Source organism: Odontesthes bonariensis, chromosome 23 (assembly GCF_027942865.1).
Source record: "Odontesthes bonariensis isolate fOdoBon6 chromosome 23, fOdoBon6.hap1, whole genome shotgun sequence".
Lineage (NCBI taxonomy): Eukaryota > Metazoa > Chordata > Actinopteri > Atheriniformes > Atherinopsidae > Odontesthes > Odontesthes bonariensis.
The window spans coordinates 4364655-4388071 of NC_134528.1; the positions used below are offsets into that span (position 1 = coordinate 4364655).

The window sequence follows — 23417 nt, forward strand, 5'->3', positions numbered from 1 at the left end:
CCTGGGATCTGGAGGAGATCAATTCTTTCTAAAAGCATCCAGCGTATCTGTCTGAATCCCACCCCCACCACGTGTGATGCTTCAGAGGCTGGGACCTGGCTAATCTCTGGGATCCTGCTCTCTAACAGCCCCCCCCCCCCCTGCCACACAGTGAGGGGACGGGGCTGCTCGGTCTGACAGTTACTCAATCTCTGGGACCGGGCTAATCTCTGGAGCAGCAGCATGTTCTGCTTCTGCCTGCAGAGTTCACTGCTGAAGCTCCAGGCTCTGGAGGCGGACGGGGGGTCCTTGCCGGGGCCGTCCCCAGAGGAGAGCCCCCCTGCCCTGGGGAGCAAGGAGCAGAAGAGCCCCTCTGTCCCGGCGGAGGCTGCTAAGGAGGAGAAGACGGCGGCTGTCTGCCACAACCCGCCAGGTACACCTGTCTGTGTGTCTGTGTGTCACACCTGTCTGTCTGTGTGTCACACCTGTCTGTCTGTCACACCTGTCAGTCTGTCTGTCACACCTGTCTGTCTGTCTGTCACACCTGTCTGTCTGTGTGTCACACCTGTCTGTCTGTGTGTCACACCTGTCTGTGTGTCTGTCACACCTGTCTGTGTGTCTGTCACACCTGTCTGTCTGTGTCACACCTGTCTGTCTGTGTGTCACACCTGTCTGTGTGTCTGTCACACCTGTCTGTGTGTCTGTCACACCTGTCTGTCTGTGTGTCACACCTGTCTGTGTGTCTGTCTGTCACACCTGTCTGTCTGTCTGTCTGTGTGTCTGTCACACCTGTCTGTCTGTGTGTCACACCTGTCTGTGTGTCTGTCACACCTGTCTGTCTGTGTGTCACACCTGTCTGTGTGTCACACCTGTCTGTGTGTCTGTCACACCTGTCTGTCTGTGTGTCACACCTGTCTGTGTGTCACACCTGTCTGTCTGTGTGTCTGTCACACCTGTCTGTCTGTCACACCTGTCTGTGTGTCACACCTGTCTGTGTGTCTGTCACACCTGTCTGTCTGTGTGTCACACCTGTCTGTGTGTCACACCTGTCTGTCTGTGTGTCTGTCACACCTGTCTTTGTGTCACACCTGTCTGTCTGTGTGTCACACCTGTCTGTCTGTGTGTCACACCTGTCTGTGTGTCTGTCACACCTGTCTGTCTGTGTGTCACACCTGTCTGTGTGTCACACCTGTCTGTGTGTCTGTCACACCTGTCTGTCTGTGTGTCACACCTGTCTGTGTGTCACACCTGTCTGTCTGTGTGTCTGTCACACCTGTCTGTCTGTCACACCTGTCTGTCTGTCACACCTGTCTGTGTGTCTGTCACACCTGTCTGTCTGTGTGTCACACCTGTCTGTCTGTCTGTCTGTCACACCTGTCTGTCTGTGTGTCACACCTGTCTGTGTGTCTGTCACACCTGTCTGTGTGTCTGTCACACCTGTCTGTCTGTGTGTCACACCTGTCTGTGTGTCACACCTGTCTGTCTGTGTGTCTGTCACACCTGTCTGTCTGTGTGTCACACCTGTCTGTCTGTGTGTCACACCTGTCTGTCTGTGTGTCACACCTGTCTGTCTGTGTGTCACACCTGTTTGTCTGTCTGTCACACCTGTCTGTGTGTCACACCTGTCTGTCTGTCACACCTGTCTGTCTGTGTGTCACACCTGTCTGTGTGTCTGTCACACCTGTCTGTGTGTCACACCTGTCTGTGTGTCACACCTGTCTGTCTGTGTGTCACACCTGTCTGTCTGTCACACCTGTCTGTGTGTCACACCTGTCTGTCTGTCTGTCACACCTGTCTGTCTGTCACACCTGTCTGTCTGTGTGTCACACCTGTCTGTGTGTCACACCTGTCTGTGTGTCACACCTGTTTGTCTGTCACACCTGTCTGTGTGTCACATCTGTCTGTGTGTCAGTAAAGTCAGTAAATGAACTGACTTCTGTTCAGATCTCATTCATCACCCTTTCTGGTGAATCAGCTTAATTTGCCCACCAGCCACGCTGTGTGTGTTGGCACGCCGCCTCGTTTACTCCGAACGTGTTGCTATTTATAGACCGGCCGACAGAAGTAAAACACACTCTGCACCACGCTGACTTCTTTCAGGTGTCCGTCATCATATGTGGAACGTGTGGTTGTGACACATTTGCTCATTAAAGCTGCTTCTTACAGCTTTTTAACTAAATGTAAAAGCTATCAACTATTTTTAGTGGTGATTCATTCAGCTATACAAACAATAAGTATTCACTGGAGTTCCACCTTTTTGTTATGATGATTTGTTGCTCTGAACTGGTTGCTCACTGATGTCATCGAGGTGTTTTTTAGCTAATCTGATGAACAGTATTGTATAATAGTCCTGATCAGCCTCACTTATTTATATATTCCCAGAAAACAGGAAGCAGATGCAGAGATTCACTGAAACCTGGTGGTCATTGAGGTGGTTTGAAGTGGGTCTAATGGTCATTGAGGTGGGTCTAATGGTCTCTGAGGTGGGTCTAATGGTCACTGAGGTGGGTCTAATGGTCATTGAGGCCGGTCTAATAGTTATTGGGGTGGTTTGAGGCGGGTCTAATAGTCATAAAGGTGGTTTGAGGTTGTTCTAATGGTCATTGAGGCGGGTCTAATGGTCATTGGGGTGGTTTGAGGTGGGTTTAATGATCACTGAGGTGGGTCTAATGGTCATTAAGGTGGGTCTAATGGTCACTGAGGTGGGTCTAATGGTCATTGGGGTGGTTTGAGGTGGGTCTAATGATCATTGAGGTGGTTTGAGGCGGGTCTAATGATCACTGAGGTGGGTCTAATGGTCACTGAGGCGGGTCTAATAGTCGTAGGGGTGGTTTGAGGTGGGTCTAATGGTCACTGAGGCGGGTCTAATGGTCACTGTGGCGGGTCTAATAGTCAGAGATGGTTTGAGGCGGGTCTAATGGTCATTGAGGCGGGTCTAATAGTCATAGAGGTGGTTTGAGGTTGTTCTAATGGTCACTGAGGTGGATCTAATGGTCATTTAGGCGGGTCTAATAGTCACTGAGGTGGGTCTAATGGTCACTGACGCGGGTCTAATAGTCATTGGGGTGGTTTGAGGCGGTTCTAATGGTCATTGAGGCGGGTCTAATAGTCATTGGGGTGGTTTGAGGCGGTTCTAATGGTCATTGAGGCGGGTCTAATAGTCGTAGGGGTGGTTTGAGGCGGGTCTAATGGTCACTGAGTCGGGTCTAATGGTCACTGAGGCTGGTCTAATGGTCACTGAGTCGGGTCTAATGGTCACTGAGGCTGGTCTAATGGTCACTGAGTCGGGTCTAATGGTCACTGAGGCTGGTCTAATAGTCAGAGATGGTTTGAGGCGGGTCTAATGGTCATTGAGGTGGGTCTAATAGTCGTAGGGGTGCTTTGAGGTGGGTCTAATGGTCAGAGATGGTTTGAGGCGGGTCTAATGGTCATTGAGGTCATTGACCCTCCCTGCTTCCCGTCCATTCTGCCTCATCAGCTCTGAGCTGCTGTTGTAAACACAAAAACTTCTGCTACAAAATATTCTGTTTCTGCCCTTTAAATAAAACTCTGACTCTGCTACACGACTTCCAAGAGACATTTGTGCTGTGACATGTTGTGAGAATATTAATTTGTGCCACTCTGTGTGCGTAGAGCTGCTGACAGTCCTGACCAGACCTCCACAGTCCCCCAGACATCAGCCGATTACCTCCATCCACCTGGGCCAGCGACCTCCAGCCTCAGATGGAGCGCTGCCCCCCAGCCCTCACCCCTCCCCACAGAGGAGCCCTGGCGGTGAGGAGCGAGGAGGAGATGGACCAGAGGGAGGAGGACGTGGCACTTTCCTCCAGCTGCTGGCAGGACTCCCCAGCCCCCTGCCCTCCCCACGCTGCTCCAGCCCCAGCCTGAGGTTCAGCTCTGACCCAGACGCCGCACCGTCACCGCCCTGCAGCCAACAGTACATCCTGTGAGCCTCGTCTCCTTGTTTACTTGTTTACCTGTAAGATTGTTTACCGGCTGCTTTACTCATCCGTCTGTTTTCAGCTGGGAGTTGAACGACTGTTTGCAGCAGGGTTCATTGGTTCTTTTAAGACTTGAAGACTTTGGTCCTGAAATGGGTCTTCATTTCATCATAATCATAACTGAAGCAATTCATTTAAGTTGGTTCTTTTTCAGTGTTTATTTGGGGCATCTTCGTTCTGTTCTAGGTCTAGATTTGGGATTTGGGATTTGTTGACCCTGATATATTTCTACAGTTGACATTGATATGGGTATAGATTTGAATTGGATGTTTTTTTGGGGGGTTTGTTGACCATGATTTGGATCTAAACTTGGGGCCTGTTGGTCTTGGGTGGGTATAGATGTGGGACTAATCTTTTTTTTTTTTTTTAACTCTGTACCAGACATTGGATCGAACTTTGGCTTGGGTTTAAATTTATGACTTGTTGGCCCTGATGTGGCTCTACATTTAGGACTTCAGTGATCTGGAACTGGACTTGGAGTCTGTTGATCATGATAAGGGTCAAGGTTTCGGGACTGTTGGTTCTAACGTGGGGATAGATTTGGGACTCTTTCTTGATCAGTCAGTAGATTTGGAAATAGCTGAGCCTGATGCGGGTCTGGATTTAGAATTATTGATCTTGATCTGGGACTAAACTCAGGGCTTGTTGTTTTGGATTAAGGACTCGTTATTTCTGCTATCTGGTTGTTGGTGGAACATGTTCAGGCTTCCCTCAAACGTGGCGTCACTTGGTTTGTGGAGAGAATCAGAGCATTTTTGTCTGTCCCGATCAAGCGGTTTCAGTTTGACCTTGATATGTCAGCTGCATTAATCTATCTTACATAATCCATCTTTCTTCTATTTCCAGAGCCACAGCCTGAAGGAGAGGTCAAAATGTGTTTGTGACCCATGTGTTCATGCTCTTTGTGTCTACTTCCTGTCCTCTACTGCTATTGTTTTGGATGGAAAGTCACTGACAGTCACTCAGCTTCAATTTCCTGTCTCTGATGCTTCATCTCCTGATAGTTCGTTCATCCTTACTCCTCTTTGTTTTTAAACTGGGGTAAGGATGGATATATTTTTCCAGTGTTCAGTCTCCAATCTTCCCTCATATATTAATACTCATTAAAGTTAAAATATAGTAGAGGAGATCATCTTGTGAATCTCCTTCAGCAGCTGAAAGAGGCTGACTGGACACCAGCTGACCAACTTCCTGTTTCTGCTGAAGAAAAACTGGGGCTGTGTTTGAAACCGCATACTTCTCCTACTACTCATACTAACTTTTTGAGTTAGTATGCGAGTTTGAGTCAGCGAGAAGTTCCTGGATGCATACTAGATTCTCCTAAATGTTGGGTATGTATCATGAGGTCACTACTCATACTCAAACTACCCAAGATGCAACGTAACGTGACGTCGCCGATCGTCATTTCCTGTCAAAACGGCAGTTTCAAGCTAGCTACAACGACGGTAGGTTCACTTCCTGTTTTCAAAACAAAAGCACCAATTGTATCGTAATGGCTTTCCCTATGACAAAAGGCAACGGGTATTTTATTTTGTGAAAATAACCGGAAGTGCGTTGCTCACTGCGGCTAGCTTTAGTAGCGCCAAATTCGTGGGAACAAAATTGTAAATAGCCGGTATTTTGTCAGGTTTTCAACACGTTGGGGATCTAAACGACTACTTTCTCACCTGAAAATGTTTCAAATGTTGCTAAAGTTTACAGAGTTTAGAGCTTAAGGGAAATCAGCTTCAGGCCGGCTGATTTCGGCTCGGGCAGGAGCGAAATGCATTGTGGGTAAACGCTCTGCATACTGTCTGATCAATGAGTATGCAGTATGCAGTATGTAGTATGTGGTATGGAAGTATGCAGTATGTAGTATGCAGTATGTAGTATGTAGTAGGCGGTTTCGAACACAGCCTGGGTTTTACCAAAGTTTGTGATGTATTTATGTCGGACCCTTCGGCTTACAGCTGAGGAAAGCTACGATCGCTCACAGAAATGTGAAGATTTTTTTATTTTGTGAACTTAAAACAGCAGGAGGGCGGAGCCTCGGGGACACATTCTGCTCAGGTGAAACAGTTTGATGCTGAACTGTACCTGCATTTGTGTCCAGGTGTCGGGCTCGAGGGGACGTGGCTGATGGATCAGAGGACCAGCGCCCCCCCTCCATCCCCGTTCTCACCAGGCAGATTCAGAGCCTGAAGAAGAGGGTTCGCAGGTTTGAGGAGCAGTTTGAGCAGGACATGAACTACAAGGTAAGTTCTTACCTTCCTCCTGCAGCAGCCAAGTTTGGTTGAACTGATTTTACTGATATTCTTACCCTTCAATGTGGCGTGGAGGTCTGGGACGACATGTCCTTAAAACGTGAGGAAACCGTTCAAAGAAAGAAGAAACCGTGTCTAAAGCCAGAAATATTCCTGCTTTTTAACTACATGTTAATGTTGCTCCTTCGTGGGTGTAATCGTTCACTTACTTCAGATAAAAAGTAGGGCTGGGCGAGTTAACTCGTTATTATCGCGTTAACTTGTTTATCATTTAACGCCGATAAATATTTTATCACGCATTCACGCAGGTTTTATTATTGTTAAAGTCTGTTGCTGTCTGCTGCGGAACCGGAAAAGAAAGTAATCGGCGGATCCACCAAACATGGAGAAGGGTACGGAACTTTTACTCGGCCATTTTCATGTTAAAGTTCTTCCAGACGGCGGAGTCGACAGAACCAAAGTCATCTGTAAACACTGCCAAGTTGAATTGTCTTCTCAGCGTAGTAGTTCCAGTCTAAAATATCACTTAAAGGCAAAACACACAACTGATAGCAGCAAGTCATTCAAGGAAACAGACAGTGGAGCGAGGCTTCTACATAAAAACTACAGAAAGATGCTGATGTTAAAAGTGTGTTTGCACAACAAATGTTATGGCACTTTCATTCATATGGCAGCACATTTAAAATAAAGCTAAATGCTAAAAGCTATACGCTACTTTTGGATTCATTTTTGGAATTTTGCGTACAAATGCGATTAATCGTGATTAATCAGGGAAATCATGTGATTAATTAGATTAAACATTTTAATCGTTGCCCAGCCCTAATAAAAAGACCCTATGACCCTATATCTGGTCAAATTTGGCCCAACACTGCCCCCTACTGGAGACATACATGTTGCAGCTTACCTTCAGTGTTATGGACGTGCACGTGAGAATAATGCTACATACGTGAGGCGGCCATGATAAACGCGTGTATCTGTAAAATGAAGCCTGGCCTGAGAGGGTTCAGGAGGTCAGAAACCTCCAAATACTTATCCAATCCAGTGAGAACTGAGTTCTCTGCACAGAGCTGAGAACAGGAGGTTTGTTGTCTGGAATTAAAATAATTTGTCGCTGTCTGTTTGTGTCTCAGCCGTCCCACAACGATAAATACTCGAACCCGGAGATGGTCAGAGTGATGAGTGAACTGGCCAAGGCTCGGAAGCAGCTCAAAGGTAAACGTGCATCATGGATGAGCTTCTTAGCTTCTCTTTCATTTGACTGGTGCCACTTCTCAGCCATCTTTGCTCTGGCTTCAGCCTCTGGATCTTCATGTAGAAACAGAAATAACAACACGATCCTTTAAGCTGATTCAGATCATCATTAAAATAATTGAAGCTGAGTTGCGGCCGCTCAGAGGCTTGTTGTTTCATGTGTGCTGCCTTTCCTCTGCAGAGCTCAGACTGAGGCAGTCGGTGTTCGAGTCCAAAGGGCAGGACACCGCGGACAGGTAAACCCTCTGTGGGAACACGGCTCCCAGAGGAGGACACACGGCTTCATGTTCCAGCTGCTGTCTGGATTAAACGTGTTGTTCTTTAACTCGTCACCTTCTGTGTGCTGCAGCTCCGGCTCCGGCCAGCAGGGGGCGGCGGCGCACAGCCCGAGTCTGGAGGAGACGGTCGAGTCTCTGTTCCAACGTCTGAGAGAGAAGAAGGAAACACTGGGTCTGCCCGACGACACCAAGGTGAGCTCAGAGAGAGACTGCCCCCCCCTTATTTACCCCCTCCTCCAGTGCTTAATTTGTAAATCATAAGGTGCCGGAACGCAAAGTACATATGACAGCTCAGGGATGACGAGACGCGTACAGGTCCCGGAACGTTTACAGAAAAGCCGCTGAAAACAACATGAAAATGTCCACTTGAAACGCTGTGGGACTTACAAGCCTCAATTTCAAATAATATCCATGGTATAAATGTTATGACGATAATTTATAACTATTTTAGGCTAGTACGCAAAACATAGGCAAATGCCCACATCACCACAAGTAGGACTTCAGTATACAGCCAGCAATTCATTTCTCAACAGGTCTAATGTGTAAAAAAAAATGTATTATTCAAAGATTGGCACGGCGGCCTATTAATAGACAGTATGTTTGCTCACCATATTTAGTTGTTTAAAACACCCCACATCACGAGCATGTCCGGCTTGTCCTCTACCTCTTGTTTTCTGCTTTTACTGCGTGTGTCTGTTAGCCTGGGAATTCCCATGCTGCTTTGCGTGCGATTTCATTCACACTGCAAAGTCAGCCTGGAAACCACCGCCCTTATTTTTGCCTGAGTTAGGGAACCAATCACAGAACGGGGGGGGCGGCGGCAGCAAGACGATGACGACGTCTATGCGCGACACCGTTGGGAGTGCAAATCAAGTTCATTTGAGAAAATCTGCGCTCACATTCAGCACTTGCAATGGGAATGCTGTTGACAGCAACAAGTAACTCCATCAGCTCATCGGGGGTGTCTTTACCATCTGAGTCTCTGTACATGCTGTAGGCCCGTATGACTGCGCGCGGGTTGGCAATGTTGAAGACACAGTGAATTTCAAAAGTGAAAGCACTTTGTTCGTTGGCCCAGCTTTTCAGTGCGTCAACACAGATCTCCGACTCTTTCAAATCTTAATCTTAATAAACAACATGAAATTCTTGGGATTTGTTCTGTAAATTTATATCTGCATATTTTATTTCATTTTAACCATTTTTTTTTTTGGGCTCTGCCCAAATGGGTGCTGGAACACAGGGTGGCCAAAATGAAGAGGTGCCGGATCCTGCCGGAACAGGATTAAATTAACCACTGCCCCCCCCTCTCTCTGCAGGAGATGACTCAGGCTCAGATGGTGCTGGAGAAGATCACTCTGCAGAAATGTCTGCTGTACTTTGAGAGTCTTCACGGCCGGCCGGTGAGTCTCCGCCCTCGGGTCCTTTTAATGAATATTTTCCTGCCTGAGTAAAATAGATGAAGCTCCCTCAGTGGGAGGAGAAGTAAAGCGGAGCTACTTACTTATAACTGGCAGCATTTAAACATCTGTAATTTGGTGACTGAGCTGCTTCTTCTACATGGAAACAAACTGTAGAGGGCCCTGCTCCACAATCCACTTCATTTTACTTCCAAGAAAGAAAAAAAAAACTCTGACTTTTTAAAGTGGCTCGTGGCTGTTTTTGTTTGACAGGGAACGAAGCAGGAGAGGAACCTGGTGAAGCCTCTGTACGACCGGTACCAGACCATCAAACGGCTGCTGTGTGTCAGCCCCCCCATCGGCACCATCGTAAGAAACGCACACCGTGTCATCTGGGTACTATGGAGGCTGGGAGTCTGCTCATAGTTCTGCTCATAGTTCTCTCTGCATGGTTTCATGCAGAGAAGATGAGGAGGACAAAGATTTAAAGTGAACAATCCTGATTCTAAAACTCAGTATAAATGTCATTTGACAGAAAAACAAGAATCTTCCAGCCTGTGTGAATAAGAGACGACATTAATCAGATCCCCCATGAGCTGTCACCAGGGCCGGCCCAAGCCTTTATGGAGCCTTAAGCAGATTTTCATTTGGGGCCCCCCCACCATCACCTCAGCTCCAGATGCCTCATTATTCCATAGGCTACACTGTTATGTGTGTAACGGACCCACAATCATTAGCATTATTTGTAATCATCTTACATTATACAGGTGTCAGCAAACTCATAAATATGGTTTAATTAACTTCTACATAAAGAGTGATGTATAAGTATGGCTCATTAATTTAACTATTTGAAAGTAACATCAGCAGGCTGGAGACTGCATTTATAGTAAACACGTTAAATAGTTTCATTTCTTTCAGATGTGCAATGGTGTGCAAAATGTTCAAAATACAAATACAAAATAGAATCAATTGACATTCACATTATCTTACAGAAAAACAAAGTTGTAATCAAAATTAAATTCAAAATTGCTCTCGGGGCCCCCTGGTGGCGTGGGGGCCCTAAGCGGCCGCATAGTTGGCATATGCCTTGGGCCGGCTCTGGCTGTCACCTTACCGTGGTGGGGGGGTTTGCGTGCCCCAATGAGTCTGGGAGCTATGTTGCCCGGGACTCTAAGTAATTCCAGATCAGTAACTGATCTGGAACCTGTTATCTTGCAGAGATGGGTCTATGGGTGAGAAAAAAAAACATAGAAGTGGTTATAAATGAGAACCAGAACCACTGTTACCTTTGTGTTGCATTATCTCTGGCACCATCTCTGTAGCTCGTGAGGTTCAGTCGTCATCCTTCAGCTGTGAGCTCCTTGGTTTGACCTCCAACTTCCACAGTCTACATGCCAAAGTATCCTCGGGCCTCTGAGCCCCACCGCGGGCCAGAGCTGCAGCAGCTTGTGTTAACTTTAAGGCGAGACACTACAGGTGAATAGGGTAATATTTTAAAATAATAGATATCACCATGAAACTTCCTCAGTTGATTACTTATACAAGTATGAAAAATAAATCTATTACAAGTTTTAGAAATTTGTATGTTTAATTATGCAAATGAGGAATTATTTCATTATATATGTGCAAATTTGCATATATTTCCGGAAGATAGATCTGAACATATGATAAAGCCAGGTGCAAAATTCTTTTTTCATTTTGTTTACACACAAAATGAAAAGAAAATTACAGAGGGATTTCTGGATATCTGCTTTCATTTCCTAGGAAATCAAAATATACTGCCCATAGCCTAAAAAACATCAATTTTTGCCATATTTTTTTATTATAATGTCACATAAATCAGGCCAGGAATGATTTATCAACAAATCCTTCTGTAAATATCTTCAGAATACTGCTAAGTGTATAACTGGAAAGTTTGGTGTTAGTAGGTGCTCCGTAGGCTGAGATATTGATACTGGAAAAATACAAAAAACTGATTTTGAGAAAACGGCATTTAAAGATTTAAATAGGAATTCATTTTGGTAAATTTGGGCGAAACACACTGCCGCGAGTAAACAATATGTGATGAAATAAACATTTTAATTTATGTTTTCAACGTTTTCTTTATAGCAGGTTGAAAGAACACATGTTGAAGGAGTAGACTGGCCCAAAATCTAAAAATTGACCACTGCATGAAAAATCCCTGTTTTTGCCTGCCGTGTCTCGCCTTGAGGCAGAAAGATGATGGTGAGTAGAAACTAAACTAAAAAGGCTTGTTTTGTATTTAAGGAGGAAGAAGGTTCTGATGAGGAGTCTCTGAACTCCACGCTGGTCGAGGAACCTCCGGTCCCGCCTCCTCGCAGAGCGGCCCGGCCGGCGGCCCGCGAGGAGGACAGCGACCGAGACAGCGACCCGGCCTTCGTGTCCCCGATAGACGAGGTGAAAGCTGTCCGTCGGCAAGCTGCTCTCACCACAGCCAACCTGCACGAAGCCTCCAGGTGCGTCTGCACATCTGCACAGCTGTGCTCCCTGCAGCACATCTGCCCTGATGTTGGTTTCACGCTGCCCTCTGTCCTCCCACCGGTTCAGGTCTCAGCTGCTGCAGAGTCTGCGGGCGACCAGAGCCGAGAAGAAGACGAGGCGCAAAGTTCTGAAGGAGTTTGAAGACGAGTTTTACCGCCAGACGGGACGGTGAGTGAACTGTGAGGTCGAAGAAGATTATAACAGAATATGACTGTTTCCCAACAGAATCTGACTGTTTCCCAACACAATCTGACTGTTTCCCAACACAATCTGACTGTTTCCCAACGGAATCTGACTGTTTCCTAACAGAATCTGACTGTTTCCCAACACAATCTGACTGTTTCCCAACAGAATATGACTGTTTCCCAACACAATCTGACTGTTTCCCAACAGAATCTGACTGTTTCCCAACAGAATCTGACTGTTTCCCAACACAATCTGACTGTTTCCCAACAGAATCTGACTGTTTCCCAACAGAATCTGACTGTTTCCCAACAGAATCTGACTGTTTCCCAACAGAATCTGACTGTTTCCCAACAGAATCTAACAGAATCTGACTGTTTCCCAACAGAATCTGACTGTTTCCCAACAGAATCTGACTGTTTCCTAACAGAATCTGACTGTTTCCCAACATAATCTGACTGTTTCCCAACACAATCTGACTGTTTCCTAACAGAATCTGACTGTTTCCTAACAGAATCTGACTGTTTCCCAACAGAATCTGACTGTTTCCCAACAGAATCTGACTGTTTCCTAACAGAATATAACTGTTTCCCAACAGAATCTGACTGTTTCCCAACATAATCTGACTGTTTCCCAACAGAATCTGACTGTTTCCCAACAGAATCTGACTGTTTCCCAACAGAATCTAACAGAATCTGACTGTTTCCCAACAGAATCTAACAGAATCTGACTGTTTCCCAACATAATCTGACTGTTTCCCAACAGAATCTGACTGTTTCCCAACAGAATCTGACTGTTTCCCAACAGAATCTGACTGTTTCCCAACACAATCTGACTGTTTCCTAACAGAATCTGACTGTTTCCCAACATAATCTGACTGTTTCCCAACACAATCTGACTGTTTCCTAACAGAATCTGACTGTTTCCTAACAGAATCTGACTGTTTCCCAACAGAATCTGACTGTTTCCCAACAGAATCTGACTGTTTCCTAACAGAATATAACTGTTTCCCAACAGAATCTGACTGTTTCCCAACAGAATCTGACTGTTTCCCAACAGAATCTAACAGAATCTGACTGTTTCCCAACATAATCTGACTGTTTCCCAACAGAATCTGACTGTTTCCCAACAGAATCTGACTGTTTCCTAACAGAATATAACTGTTTCCCAACAGAATCTGACTGTTTCCCAACATAATCTGACTGTTTCCCAACAGAATCTGACTGTTTCCCAACAGAATCTGACTGTTTCCCAACAGAATCTGACTGTTTCCCAACATAATCTGACTGTTTCCCAACAGAATCTGACTGTTTCCCAACACAATCGGACTGTTTCCCAACAGAATCTGACTGTTTCCTAACAGAATCTGACTGTTTCCCAACACAATCTGACTGTTTCCCAACACAATCTGACTGTTTCCCAACAGAATCTTACTGTTTCCCAACAGAATCTGACTGTTTCCCAACACAATCTGACTGTTTCCCAACACAATCTGACTGTTTCCCAACAGAATATGACTGTTTCCCAACACAATCTGACTGTTTCCCAACAGAATATGACTGTTTCCCAACACAATCTGACTGTTTCCCAACAAAATTGACTGTTTCCCAACAGAATATGACTGTTTCCCAACATAATCTGACTGTTTCCAAACACAATCTGACTGTTTCCCAACAGAATCTGACTGTTTCCCAACAGAATCTTACTGTTTCCCAACAGAATCTGACTGTTTCCCAACACAATCTGACTGTTTCCCAACACAATCTGACTGTTTCCCAACACAATCTGACTGTTTCCCAACACAATCTGACTGTTTCCCAACAGAATTGACTGTTTCCCAACAGAATATGACTGTTTCCCAACACAATCTGACTGTTTCCCAACACAATCTGACTGTTTCCCAACACAATCTGACTGTTTCCCAACAGAATTGACTGTTTCCCAACAGAATATGACTGTTTCCCAACATAATATGACTGTTTCCCAACACAATCTGACTGTTTCCCAACACAATCTGACTGTTTCCCAACACAATCTGACTGTTTCCCAACAGAATCTGACTGTTTCCCAACAGAATCTGACTGTTTCCCAACAGAATCTTACTGTTTCCCAACAGAATCTGACTGTTTCCTAACAGAATCTGACTGTTTCCCAACATAATCTGACTGTTTCCCAACACAATCTGACTGTTTCCTAACAGAATCTGACTGTTTCCCAACAGAATCTGACTGTTTCCCAACACAATCTGACTGTTTCCTAACAGAATCTGACTGTTTCCCAACAGAATCTGACTGTTTCCCAACAGAATCTGACTGTTTCCCAACAGAATCTGACTGTTTCCCAACAGAATCTGACTGTTTCCCAACAGAATCTGACTGTTTCCCAACAGAATCTAACAGAATCTGACTGTTTCCCAACATAATCTGACTGTTTCCCAACAGAATCTGACTGTTTCCCAACAGAATCTGACTGTTTCCCAACAGAATCTGACTGTTTCCCAACACAATCTGACTGTTTCCTAACAGAATCTGACTGTTTCCCAACATAATCTGACTGTTTCCCAACACAATCTGACTGTTTCCTAACAGAATCTGACTGTTTCCTAACAGAATCTGACTGTTTCCCAACAGAATCTGACTGTTTCCCAACAGAATCTGACTGTTTCCTAACAGAATATAACTGTTTCCCAACAGAATCTGACTGTTTCCCAACATAATCTGACTGTTTCCCAACAGAATCTGACTGTTTCCCAACAGAATCTGACTGTTTCCCAACAGAATCTAACAGAATCTGACTGTTTCCCAACAGAATCTGACTGTTTCCCAACAGAATCTGACTGTTTCCCAACAGAATCTGACTGTTTCCCAACACAATCTGACTGTTTCCTAACAGAATCTGACTGTTTCCCAACACAATCTGACTGTTTCCTAACAGAATCTGACTGTTTCCTAACAGAATCTGACTGTTTCCCAACAGAATCTGACTGTTTCCCAACAGAATCTGACTGTTTCCTAACAGAATATAACTGTTTCCCAACATAATCTGACTGTTTCCCAACAGAATCTGACTGTTTCCCAACAGAATCTGACTGTTTCCTAACAGAATATAACTGTTTCCCAACAGAATCTGACTGTTTCCCAACATAATCTGACTGTTTCCCAACAGAATCTGACTGTTTCCCAACAGAATCTGACTGTTTCCCAACAGAATCTGACTGTTTCCCAACACAATCGGACTGTTTCCCAACAGAATCTGACTGTTTCCTAACAGAATCTGACTGTTTCCCAACACAATCTGACTGTTTCCCAACACAATCTGACTGTTTCCCAACAGAATCTTACTGTTTCCCAACAGAATCTGACTGTTTCCCAACACAATCTGACTGTTTCCCAACACAATCTGACTGTTTCCCAACAGAATATGACTGTTTCCCAACAGAATATGACTGTTTCCCAACACAATCTGACTGTTTCCCAACAGAATATGACTGTTTCCCAACACAATCTGACTGTTTCCCAACAAAATTGACTGTTTCCCAACAGAATATGACTGTTTCCCAACATAATCTGACTGTTTCCCAACACAATCTGACTGTTTCCCAACACAATCTGACTGTTTCCCAACAGAATCTTACTGTTTCCCAACACAATCTGACTGTTTCCCAACACAATCTGACTGTTTCCCAACACAATCTGACTGTTTCCCAACACAATCTGACTGTTTCCCAACAGAATTGACTGTTTCCCAACAGAATATGACTGTTTCCCAACACAATCTGACTGTTTCCTAACAGAATCTGACTGTTTCCCAACATAATCTGACTGTTTCCCAACACAATCTGACTGTTTCCTAACAGAATCTGACTGTTTCCTAACAGAATCTGACTGTTTCCCAACAGAATCTGACTGTTTCCCAACAGAATCTGACTGTTTCCTAACAGAATATAACTGTTTCCCAACAGAATCTGACTGTTTCCCAACATAATCTGACTGTTTCCCAACAGAATCTGACTGTTTCCCAACAGAATCTGACTGTTTCCCAACAGAATCTAACAGAATCTGACTGTTTCCCAACATAATCTGACTGTTTCCCAACAGAATCTGACTGTTTCCCAACAGAATCTGACTGTTTCCTAACAGAATATAACTGTTTCCCAACAGAATCTGACTGTTTCCCAACATAATCTGACTGTTTCCCAACAGAATCTGACTGTTTCCCAACAGAATCTGACTGTTTCCCAACAGAATCTGACTGTTTCCCAACATAATCTGACTGTTTCCCAACAGAATCTGACTGTTTCCCAACACAATCGGACTGTTTCCCAACAGAATCTGACTGTTTCCTAACAGAATCTGACTGTTTCCCAACACAATCTGACTGTTTCCCAACACAATCTGACTGTTTCCCAACAGAATCTTACTGTTTCCCAACAGAATCTGACTGTTTCCCAACACAATCTGACTGTTTCCCAACACAATCTGACTGTTTCCCAACAGAATATGACTGTTTCCCAACACAATCTGACTGTTTCCCAACAAAATTGACTGTTTCCCAACAGAATATGACTGTTTCCCAACATAATCTGACTGTTTCCCAACACAATCTGACTGTTTCCCAACACAATCTGACTGTTTCCCAACAGAATCTTACTGTTTCCCAACAGAATCTGACTGTTTCCCAACACAATCTGACTGTTTCCCAACACAATCTGACTGTTTCCCAACACAATCTGACTGTTTCCCAACACAATCTGACTGTTTCCCAACAGAATTGACTGTTTCCCAACAGAATATGACTGTTTCCCAACACAATCTGACTGTTTCCCAACACAATCTGACTGTTTCCCAACACAATCTGACTGTTTCCCAACAGAATTGACTGTTTCCCAACAGAATATGACTGTTTCCCAACATAATATGACTGTTTCCCAACACAATCTGACTGTTTCCCAACACAATCTGACTGTTTCCCAACACAATCTGACTGTTTCCCAACAGAATCTGACTGTTTCCCAACAGAATCTGACTGTTTCCCAACAGAATCTTACTGTTTCCCAACAGAATCTGACTGTTTCCTAACAGAATCTGACTGTTTCCCAACATAATCTGACTGTTTCCCAACACAATCTGACTGTTTCCTAACAGAATCTGACTGTTTCCCAACAGAATCTGACTGTTTCCCAACACAATCTGACTGTTTCCTAACAGAATCTGACTGTTTCCCAACAGAATCTGACTGTTTCCCAACAGAATCTGACTGTTTCCCAACAGAATCTGACTGTTTCCCAACAGAATCTGACTGTTTCCCAACAGAATCTAACAGAATCTGACTGTTTCCCAACATAATCTGACTGTTTCCCAACAGAATCTGACTGTTTCCCAACAGAATCTGACTGTTTCCCAACAGAATCTGACTGTTTCCCAACACAATCTGACTGTTTCCTAACAGAATCTGACTGTTTCCCAACATAATCTGACTGTTTCCCAACACAATCTGACTGTTTCCTAACAGAATCTGACTGTTTCCTAACAGAATCTGACTGTTTCCCAACAGAATCTGACTGTTTCCCAACAGAATCTGACTGTTTCCTAACAGAATATAACTGTTTCCCAACAGAATCTGACTGTTTCCCAACATAATCTGACTGTTTCCCAACAGAATCTGACTGTTCCCAACAGAATCTGACTGTTTCCCAACAGAATCTAACAGAATCTGACTGTTTCCCAACAGAATCTGACTGTTTCCCAACAGAATCTGACTGTTTCCCAACAGAATCTGACTGTTTCCCAACACAATCTGACTGTTTCCTAACAGAATCTGACTGTTTCCCAACACAATCTGACTGTTTCCTAACAGAATCTGACTGTTTCCTAACAGAATCTGACTGTTTCCCAACAGAATCTGACTGTTTCCCAACAGAATCTGACTGTTTCCTAACAGAATATAACTGTTTCCCAACATAATCTGACTGTTTCCCAACAGAATCTGACTGTTTCCCAACAGAATCTGACTGTTTCCTAACAGAATATAACTGTTTCCCAACAGAATCTGACTGTTTCCCAACATAATCTGACTGTTTCCCAACAGAATCTGACTGTTTCCCAACAGAATCTGACTGTTTCCCAACAGAATCTGAGTGTTTCCCAACACAATCGGACTGTTTCCCAACAGAATCTGACTGTTTCCTAACAGAATCTGACTGTTTCCCAACACAATCTGACTGTTTCCCAACACAATCTGACTGTTTCCCAACAGAATCTTACTGTTTCCCAACAGAATCTGACTGTTTCCCAACACAATCTGACTGTTTCCCAACACAATCTGACTGTTTCCCAACAGAATATGACTGTTTCCCAACAGAATATGACTGTTTCCCAACACAATCTGACTGTTTCCCAACAGAATATGACTGTTTCCCAACACAATCTGACTGTTTCCCAACAAAATTGACTGTTTCCCAACAGAATATGACTGTTTCCCAACATAATCTGACTGTTTCCCAACACAATCTGACTGTTTCCCAACAGAATCTGACTGTTTCCCAACAGAATCTTACTGTTTCCCAACAGAATCTGACTGTTTCCCAACACAATCTGACTGTTTCCCAACACAATCTGACTGTTTCCCAACACAATCTGACTGTTTCCCAACACAATCTGACTGTTTCCCAACAGAATTGACTGTTTCCCAACAGAATATGACTGTTTCCCAACACAATCTGACTGTTTCCCAACACAATCTGACTGTTTCCCAACACAATCTGACTGTTTCCCAACAGAATTGACTGTTTCCCAACAGAATATGACTGTTTCCCAACACAATCTGACTGTTTCCCAACACAATCTGACTGTTTCCCAACACAATCTGACTGTTTCCCAACACAATCTGACTGTTTCCCAACACAATCTGACTGTTTCCCAACACAATCTGACTGTTTCCCAACACAATCTGACTGTTTCCCAACAGAATCTGACTGTTTCCCAACAGAATCTGACTGTTTCCCAACATAATCTGACTGTTTCCCAACACAATCTGACTGTTTCCCAACACAATCTGACTGTTTCCCAACAGAATCTGACTGTTTCCCAACAGAATCTGACTGTTTCCCAACAGAATCTGACTGTTTCCCAACACAATCTGACTGTTTCCCAACACAATCTGACTGTTTCCCAACACAATCTGACTGTTTCCCAACACAATCTGACTGTTTCCCAACAGAATCTTACAGAATCTGACTGTTTCCCAACAGAATCAGACTGTTTTTACAACAGAATCTGACTGAATCTGACTCTTTCCCAACAGAATCTGACTGTTTTCCAACAGAATCTGATTGAATCTGACTGTTTCCCAACAGAATCTGACTGTTTCCCAACAGAATCTGACTGTTTCCCAACAGAATCTTACAGAATCTGACTTTTTCCCAACAGAATCAGACTGTTTTTTCAACAGAATCTGACTGAATCTGACTCTTTCCCAACAGAATCTGACTGTTTCCCAACAGAATCTTACAGAATCCGACTGTTTCCCAACAGAATCTGACTGTTTTCCAACAGAATCTGACTGAATCTGACTGTTTCCCAACAGAATCTTACAGAATCCGACTGTTTCCCAACAGAATCTGACTGAATCTGACTGTTTCCCAACAGAATCTGACTGTTTCCCAACAGAATCTTACAGAATCTGACTTTTTCCCAACAGAATCTGACTGTTTTTTCAACAGAATCTGACTGAATCTGACTCTTTCCCAACAGAATCTTACAGAATCCGACTGTTTCCCAACAGAATCTGACTGTTTTTCAACAGAATCTGACTGTTTCCCAACAGAATCTAACAGAATCTGACTGTTTCCCAACAGAATCTGACTGTTTCCCAACAGAATCTGACTGTTTCCCAACAGAATCTGACTGAATCTGACTGTTTCCCAACAGAATCTGACTGAATCTGACTGTTTCCCAACAGAATCTGACTGTTTCCCAACAGAATCTTACAGAATCCGACTGTTTCCCAACAGAATCTTACAGAATCCGACTGAATCTGACTGTTTCCCAACAGAATCTGACTGTTTCCCAACAGAATATAACAGAATCTGACTGTTTCCCAACAGAATCTGCCAAAAGGAGGATCGCAGTCCAATGAAGGAGGAGTACCAGGAATACAAACAGCTCAAAGCAAAACTCCGCCTGCTGGAGGTCCTGCTCAGCAAACAGGACGTCACCAAAACGCAGTAAAGACGAATGAAACTGCAGTAAAGTGACACGTCGGACCGGTCCGACTTATCCTGGACTCCTGTTGGACTTGTGCGTGTGACCCAGATGAGTCAGATAAGTGTTTGACCCGAGTCAGACATGTGTCCTGCAGACATTGTAGTTTCTCACATGTTTGAGTCCAACACATGTGACTGAACAGTGAAATGTGCCGGCATCTCCCTGTAACTTTAGTCTGATTATTTTGTCCAGCTGCACTGACCCCAGTCGTGTCATGTACGTGCACTCCTTCCATGTTGAGCCTAAGTTTGATATTTTTATGAGGACTGAATGTGTTTAAGTCCGACTGAAAGCACTTTAATCTGTCAGTGAGCATGTGAGGGCTCACATTTACATGCTTCCTTTAATCTGTTATATTCAGACAGTGGACCTTCACAAATATAAAACTTAATTGGTAAAGTTGACATGTTATTGGACCAACCTCCTTGTTGAGCAATAAGAGATTCAGTCGGAAAATATCTGAGATCAGACCTTAAAATCACAAAATAACTGGAGAGCCAGGAAACAAAGTGATCCTGATACAACAAAGCAACATTTTAATGCGATCTTCTCCAGTTTTATGAGTTAACTTTTGTAATTCTGCAAACAAACAGACTTACAGGGCCTTAATAGATGAGATGGTGAAAAGAATGTGGAATAAAAAAGAATACATTAATAAAAACAAATCAATTTAATTTTAAAATACTATTTTTTGCACAAATGTTTGCAATCATTTTTCTAGTTTTAAATGTGACTTAAATCCACATTTATTTCTTAGTTGATTTTTTTTTATATTTCCTGATTTGTGGCACTCTCGATGTTCCATACTTACAGTAAAACGGCTGCAATTATAAAAACATTTGACTCATATGAGCACAACACTGATCAAATAAATACTAACAACTTGATCATTTGCCCTTAAAATCAGATCAGTTTATGAATTTGTCTCACTTATTATTATTATGATTATTATTTGACATTTATTGATCTGAGTCAAATGCAGCAAGGAGACACAAGGTATGTTTCCTCCTGATAAAATATAACTGCATTATTATTATTCTCATTTTTATACTGAAATGACTACTTAATCCATTCAAGAATTAAAAAAGATCAACTGCAAAATGACAGCACCTGATATTACTGAGTGCTGATTATTTTTAATCTCGATTCTTTGATGATGTAACTTTGTTTTCTGAGGAAACTCCAGAACCACTTTGGTCAGTTTCCAGCTTTATTTCTACATGTTTTAAAGTGACATTCAGGGTCTTAAATGTGAGAGCCGACTGGACAGAGATGCAGAATCATTTCAGAGCACTTTAAGTTGAAAAAGGGAAACCCATTTTTATCCAAAATCTAAAGCCGATATGCAAAGTGTGTTGTTGCAGATGAGTTTGTGTTTTCCTGGTGGATCCCTCACAGATCCGACCTTCAGGTGTTTCTGTGTAAAATACGCTGCAGGTGGATGGTGTAAATAATGTGAATGTGTGGGCTGCAGAAAGGGCTTCCGGAGGCTGAGCATCCGATCCCAGTGGGGTCGGTGCTCCTGTAGATACAAACGTGTTGTTTTCACTATTCTGCAGCGACTCAAGTCTTCGATGTGAAAAGAAAACTGTAGTTTTAAAAAACCCAGCCAGCCAGAGTGTGTTTGTGCTGTCACATGGTGAAACTCTCAGTAATGAAGCATGCGTTGGGTCCCACAGCATGTGAGCATCGTCCGGCCTGCAGTTTGAACACACTTCTGGTTTCCTGTGTTCGGACGTCTCTGCTGTTCCTCCGAGGCTCGTTCCTCCGAGGCTCGTTCCCCTGAGGCTCGTTCCTCCGAGGCTCGTTCCTCCGAGGCTCGTTCCTCCGAGGCCCGTTCCCCTGAGGCTCGTTCCTCTGAGGCTCGTTCCCCTGAGGCTCGTTCCTCCGAGGCTCGTTCCTCCGAGGCTCGTTCCTCCGAGGCCCGTTCCCCTGAGGCTCGTTCCTCTGAGGCTCGTTCCCCTGAGGCTCGTTCCTCTGAGGCCCGTTCCCCTGAGGCTCGTTCCTCCGAGGCTCGTTCCTCCGAGGCTCGTTCCTCTGAGGCCCGTTCCTCCGAGGCTCGTTCCTCCGAGGCTCGTTCCTCCGAGGCTCGTTCCCCTGAGGCTCGTTCCCCTGAGGCTCGTTCCTCCGAGGCTCGTTCCTCCGAGGCTCGTTCCCCCGAGGCTCGTTCCTCTGAGGCCCGTTCCCCTGAGGCTCGTTCCCCTGAGGCTCGTTCCTCTGAGGCTCGTTCCTCTGAGGCCCGTTCCCCTGAGGCTCGTTCCCCTGAGGCTCGTTCCTCTGCTGGTTTCCTGTTTGTTGGTTTTAAACTGCTGTGCACGTCAGTATTGATGTGTTGGTCTTATTCATGCTGCTGTGAACATACATACTGTCCCTGTGATGTGCAATCCTGGTTCCACTCGCAAATTTCTATACAGACAAGTTTACAATAAATATTTTTGCTATGAACACAGTTTTGTCATTTATTGATCAGATCAAGGGCGTAACTTTGGGTCTACCATTGGGGGGGTTAAACTCGCAGCATACTTATTTATTTATTTATTTAATAATTTTCTTGCTCACTAATTTGCCATTCCTGTGTTAGAAATACATTGTGATACTTTTACTGATTTAGGCTACTTAACGTAAATGCAGCTGTTCACTTCACTATTTATGCCATAACGACACAGTAGTTAAATTCAGTGTTTAAGCACTAGCCAACATTGGCAGATGACAAGAACTTAAAGATTAATCAATTTCATCACTGTATTGGCACCTACATGCAGCAAATGTATTATGCACAATGCAACTCTCGATACATGACACAATACAGGGTGGCACACTGGAGTGCAGCTTGCACCTTTATTCTGAACCGATTTCACATATTGCCCACTTACTATCACATTAAGATTGCTATAAATTAATAATAATAATATTAAAGGAGTCAGACCTGTTACTGATGGTGAACTTGTCTTTGATGTCGGGTGTGTTTCCAGAGCCACTAAAAACAGCTGTAATCAAACCTCTGCTGAAAAAGGACAATCTTGACAAGACACAAATGAACAACTACAGGCCCATCTCAAATCTCCCATTTTTAAGTAAGATCGTTGAAAAAGCGGTTTTTCAACCACTTAATTACTTTTTAAAACAAAATAACTGCTATGACACCTTCCAGTCAGGTTTTAGACAGAACCACAGCACTGAGACTGCTCTGACCAAAGAGTTTAACAACATATGTCTGAATACAGACGGTGGAAAAATGTCAGTCTGAGTTTTACTAGATCTCAGTGCTGCATTTGATACAGTTGACCACAATATATTACTGAAACGACTGGAAAACTGG

The 23417-nt window shown here is 43.9% G+C and overlaps 1 protein-coding gene across 1 annotated transcript; it reads left to right on the forward strand.

The window, feature by feature from the left end:
- The first annotated feature begins 222 nt into the window (after positions 1-222).
- On the forward strand, positions 223-21866 carry LOC142373928 (protein FAM13C-like). Its single transcript, XM_075457405.1, has 11 exons — positions 223-412; positions 3613-3925; positions 6073-6214; positions 7354-7435; positions 7656-7710; positions 7824-7944; positions 9069-9152; positions 9423-9518; positions 11418-11626; positions 11718-11819; positions 19939-21866. Exons 1-11 carry the CDS (start codon positions 223-225, stop codon positions 20060-20062), a joined length of 1518 nt encoding a protein of 505 aa, XP_075313520.1. The 3' UTR covers positions 20063-21866.
- Positions 21867-23417: the final 1551 nt, after the last annotated feature.

What these genes read in the sequence shown, in the direction of transcription:
- LOC142373928 (XM_075457405.1), top strand. Translation starts at nt 223, where the DNA reads ATGTTCTGCTTCTGCCTGCAGAGTTCACTGCTGAAGCTCCAGGCTCTG. An exon ending in TGTCTGCCACAACCCGCCAG is followed by an intron (nt 413 to 3,612) that starts GTACACCTGTCT and finishes CTGTGTGCGTAG; the next exon opens with AGCTGCTGACAGTCCTGACC. An exon ending in GGGCAGGACACCGCGGACAG is followed by an intron (nt 7,711 to 7,823) that starts GTAAACCCTCTG and finishes TGTGTGCTGCAG; the next exon opens with CTCCGGCTCCGGCCAGCAGG.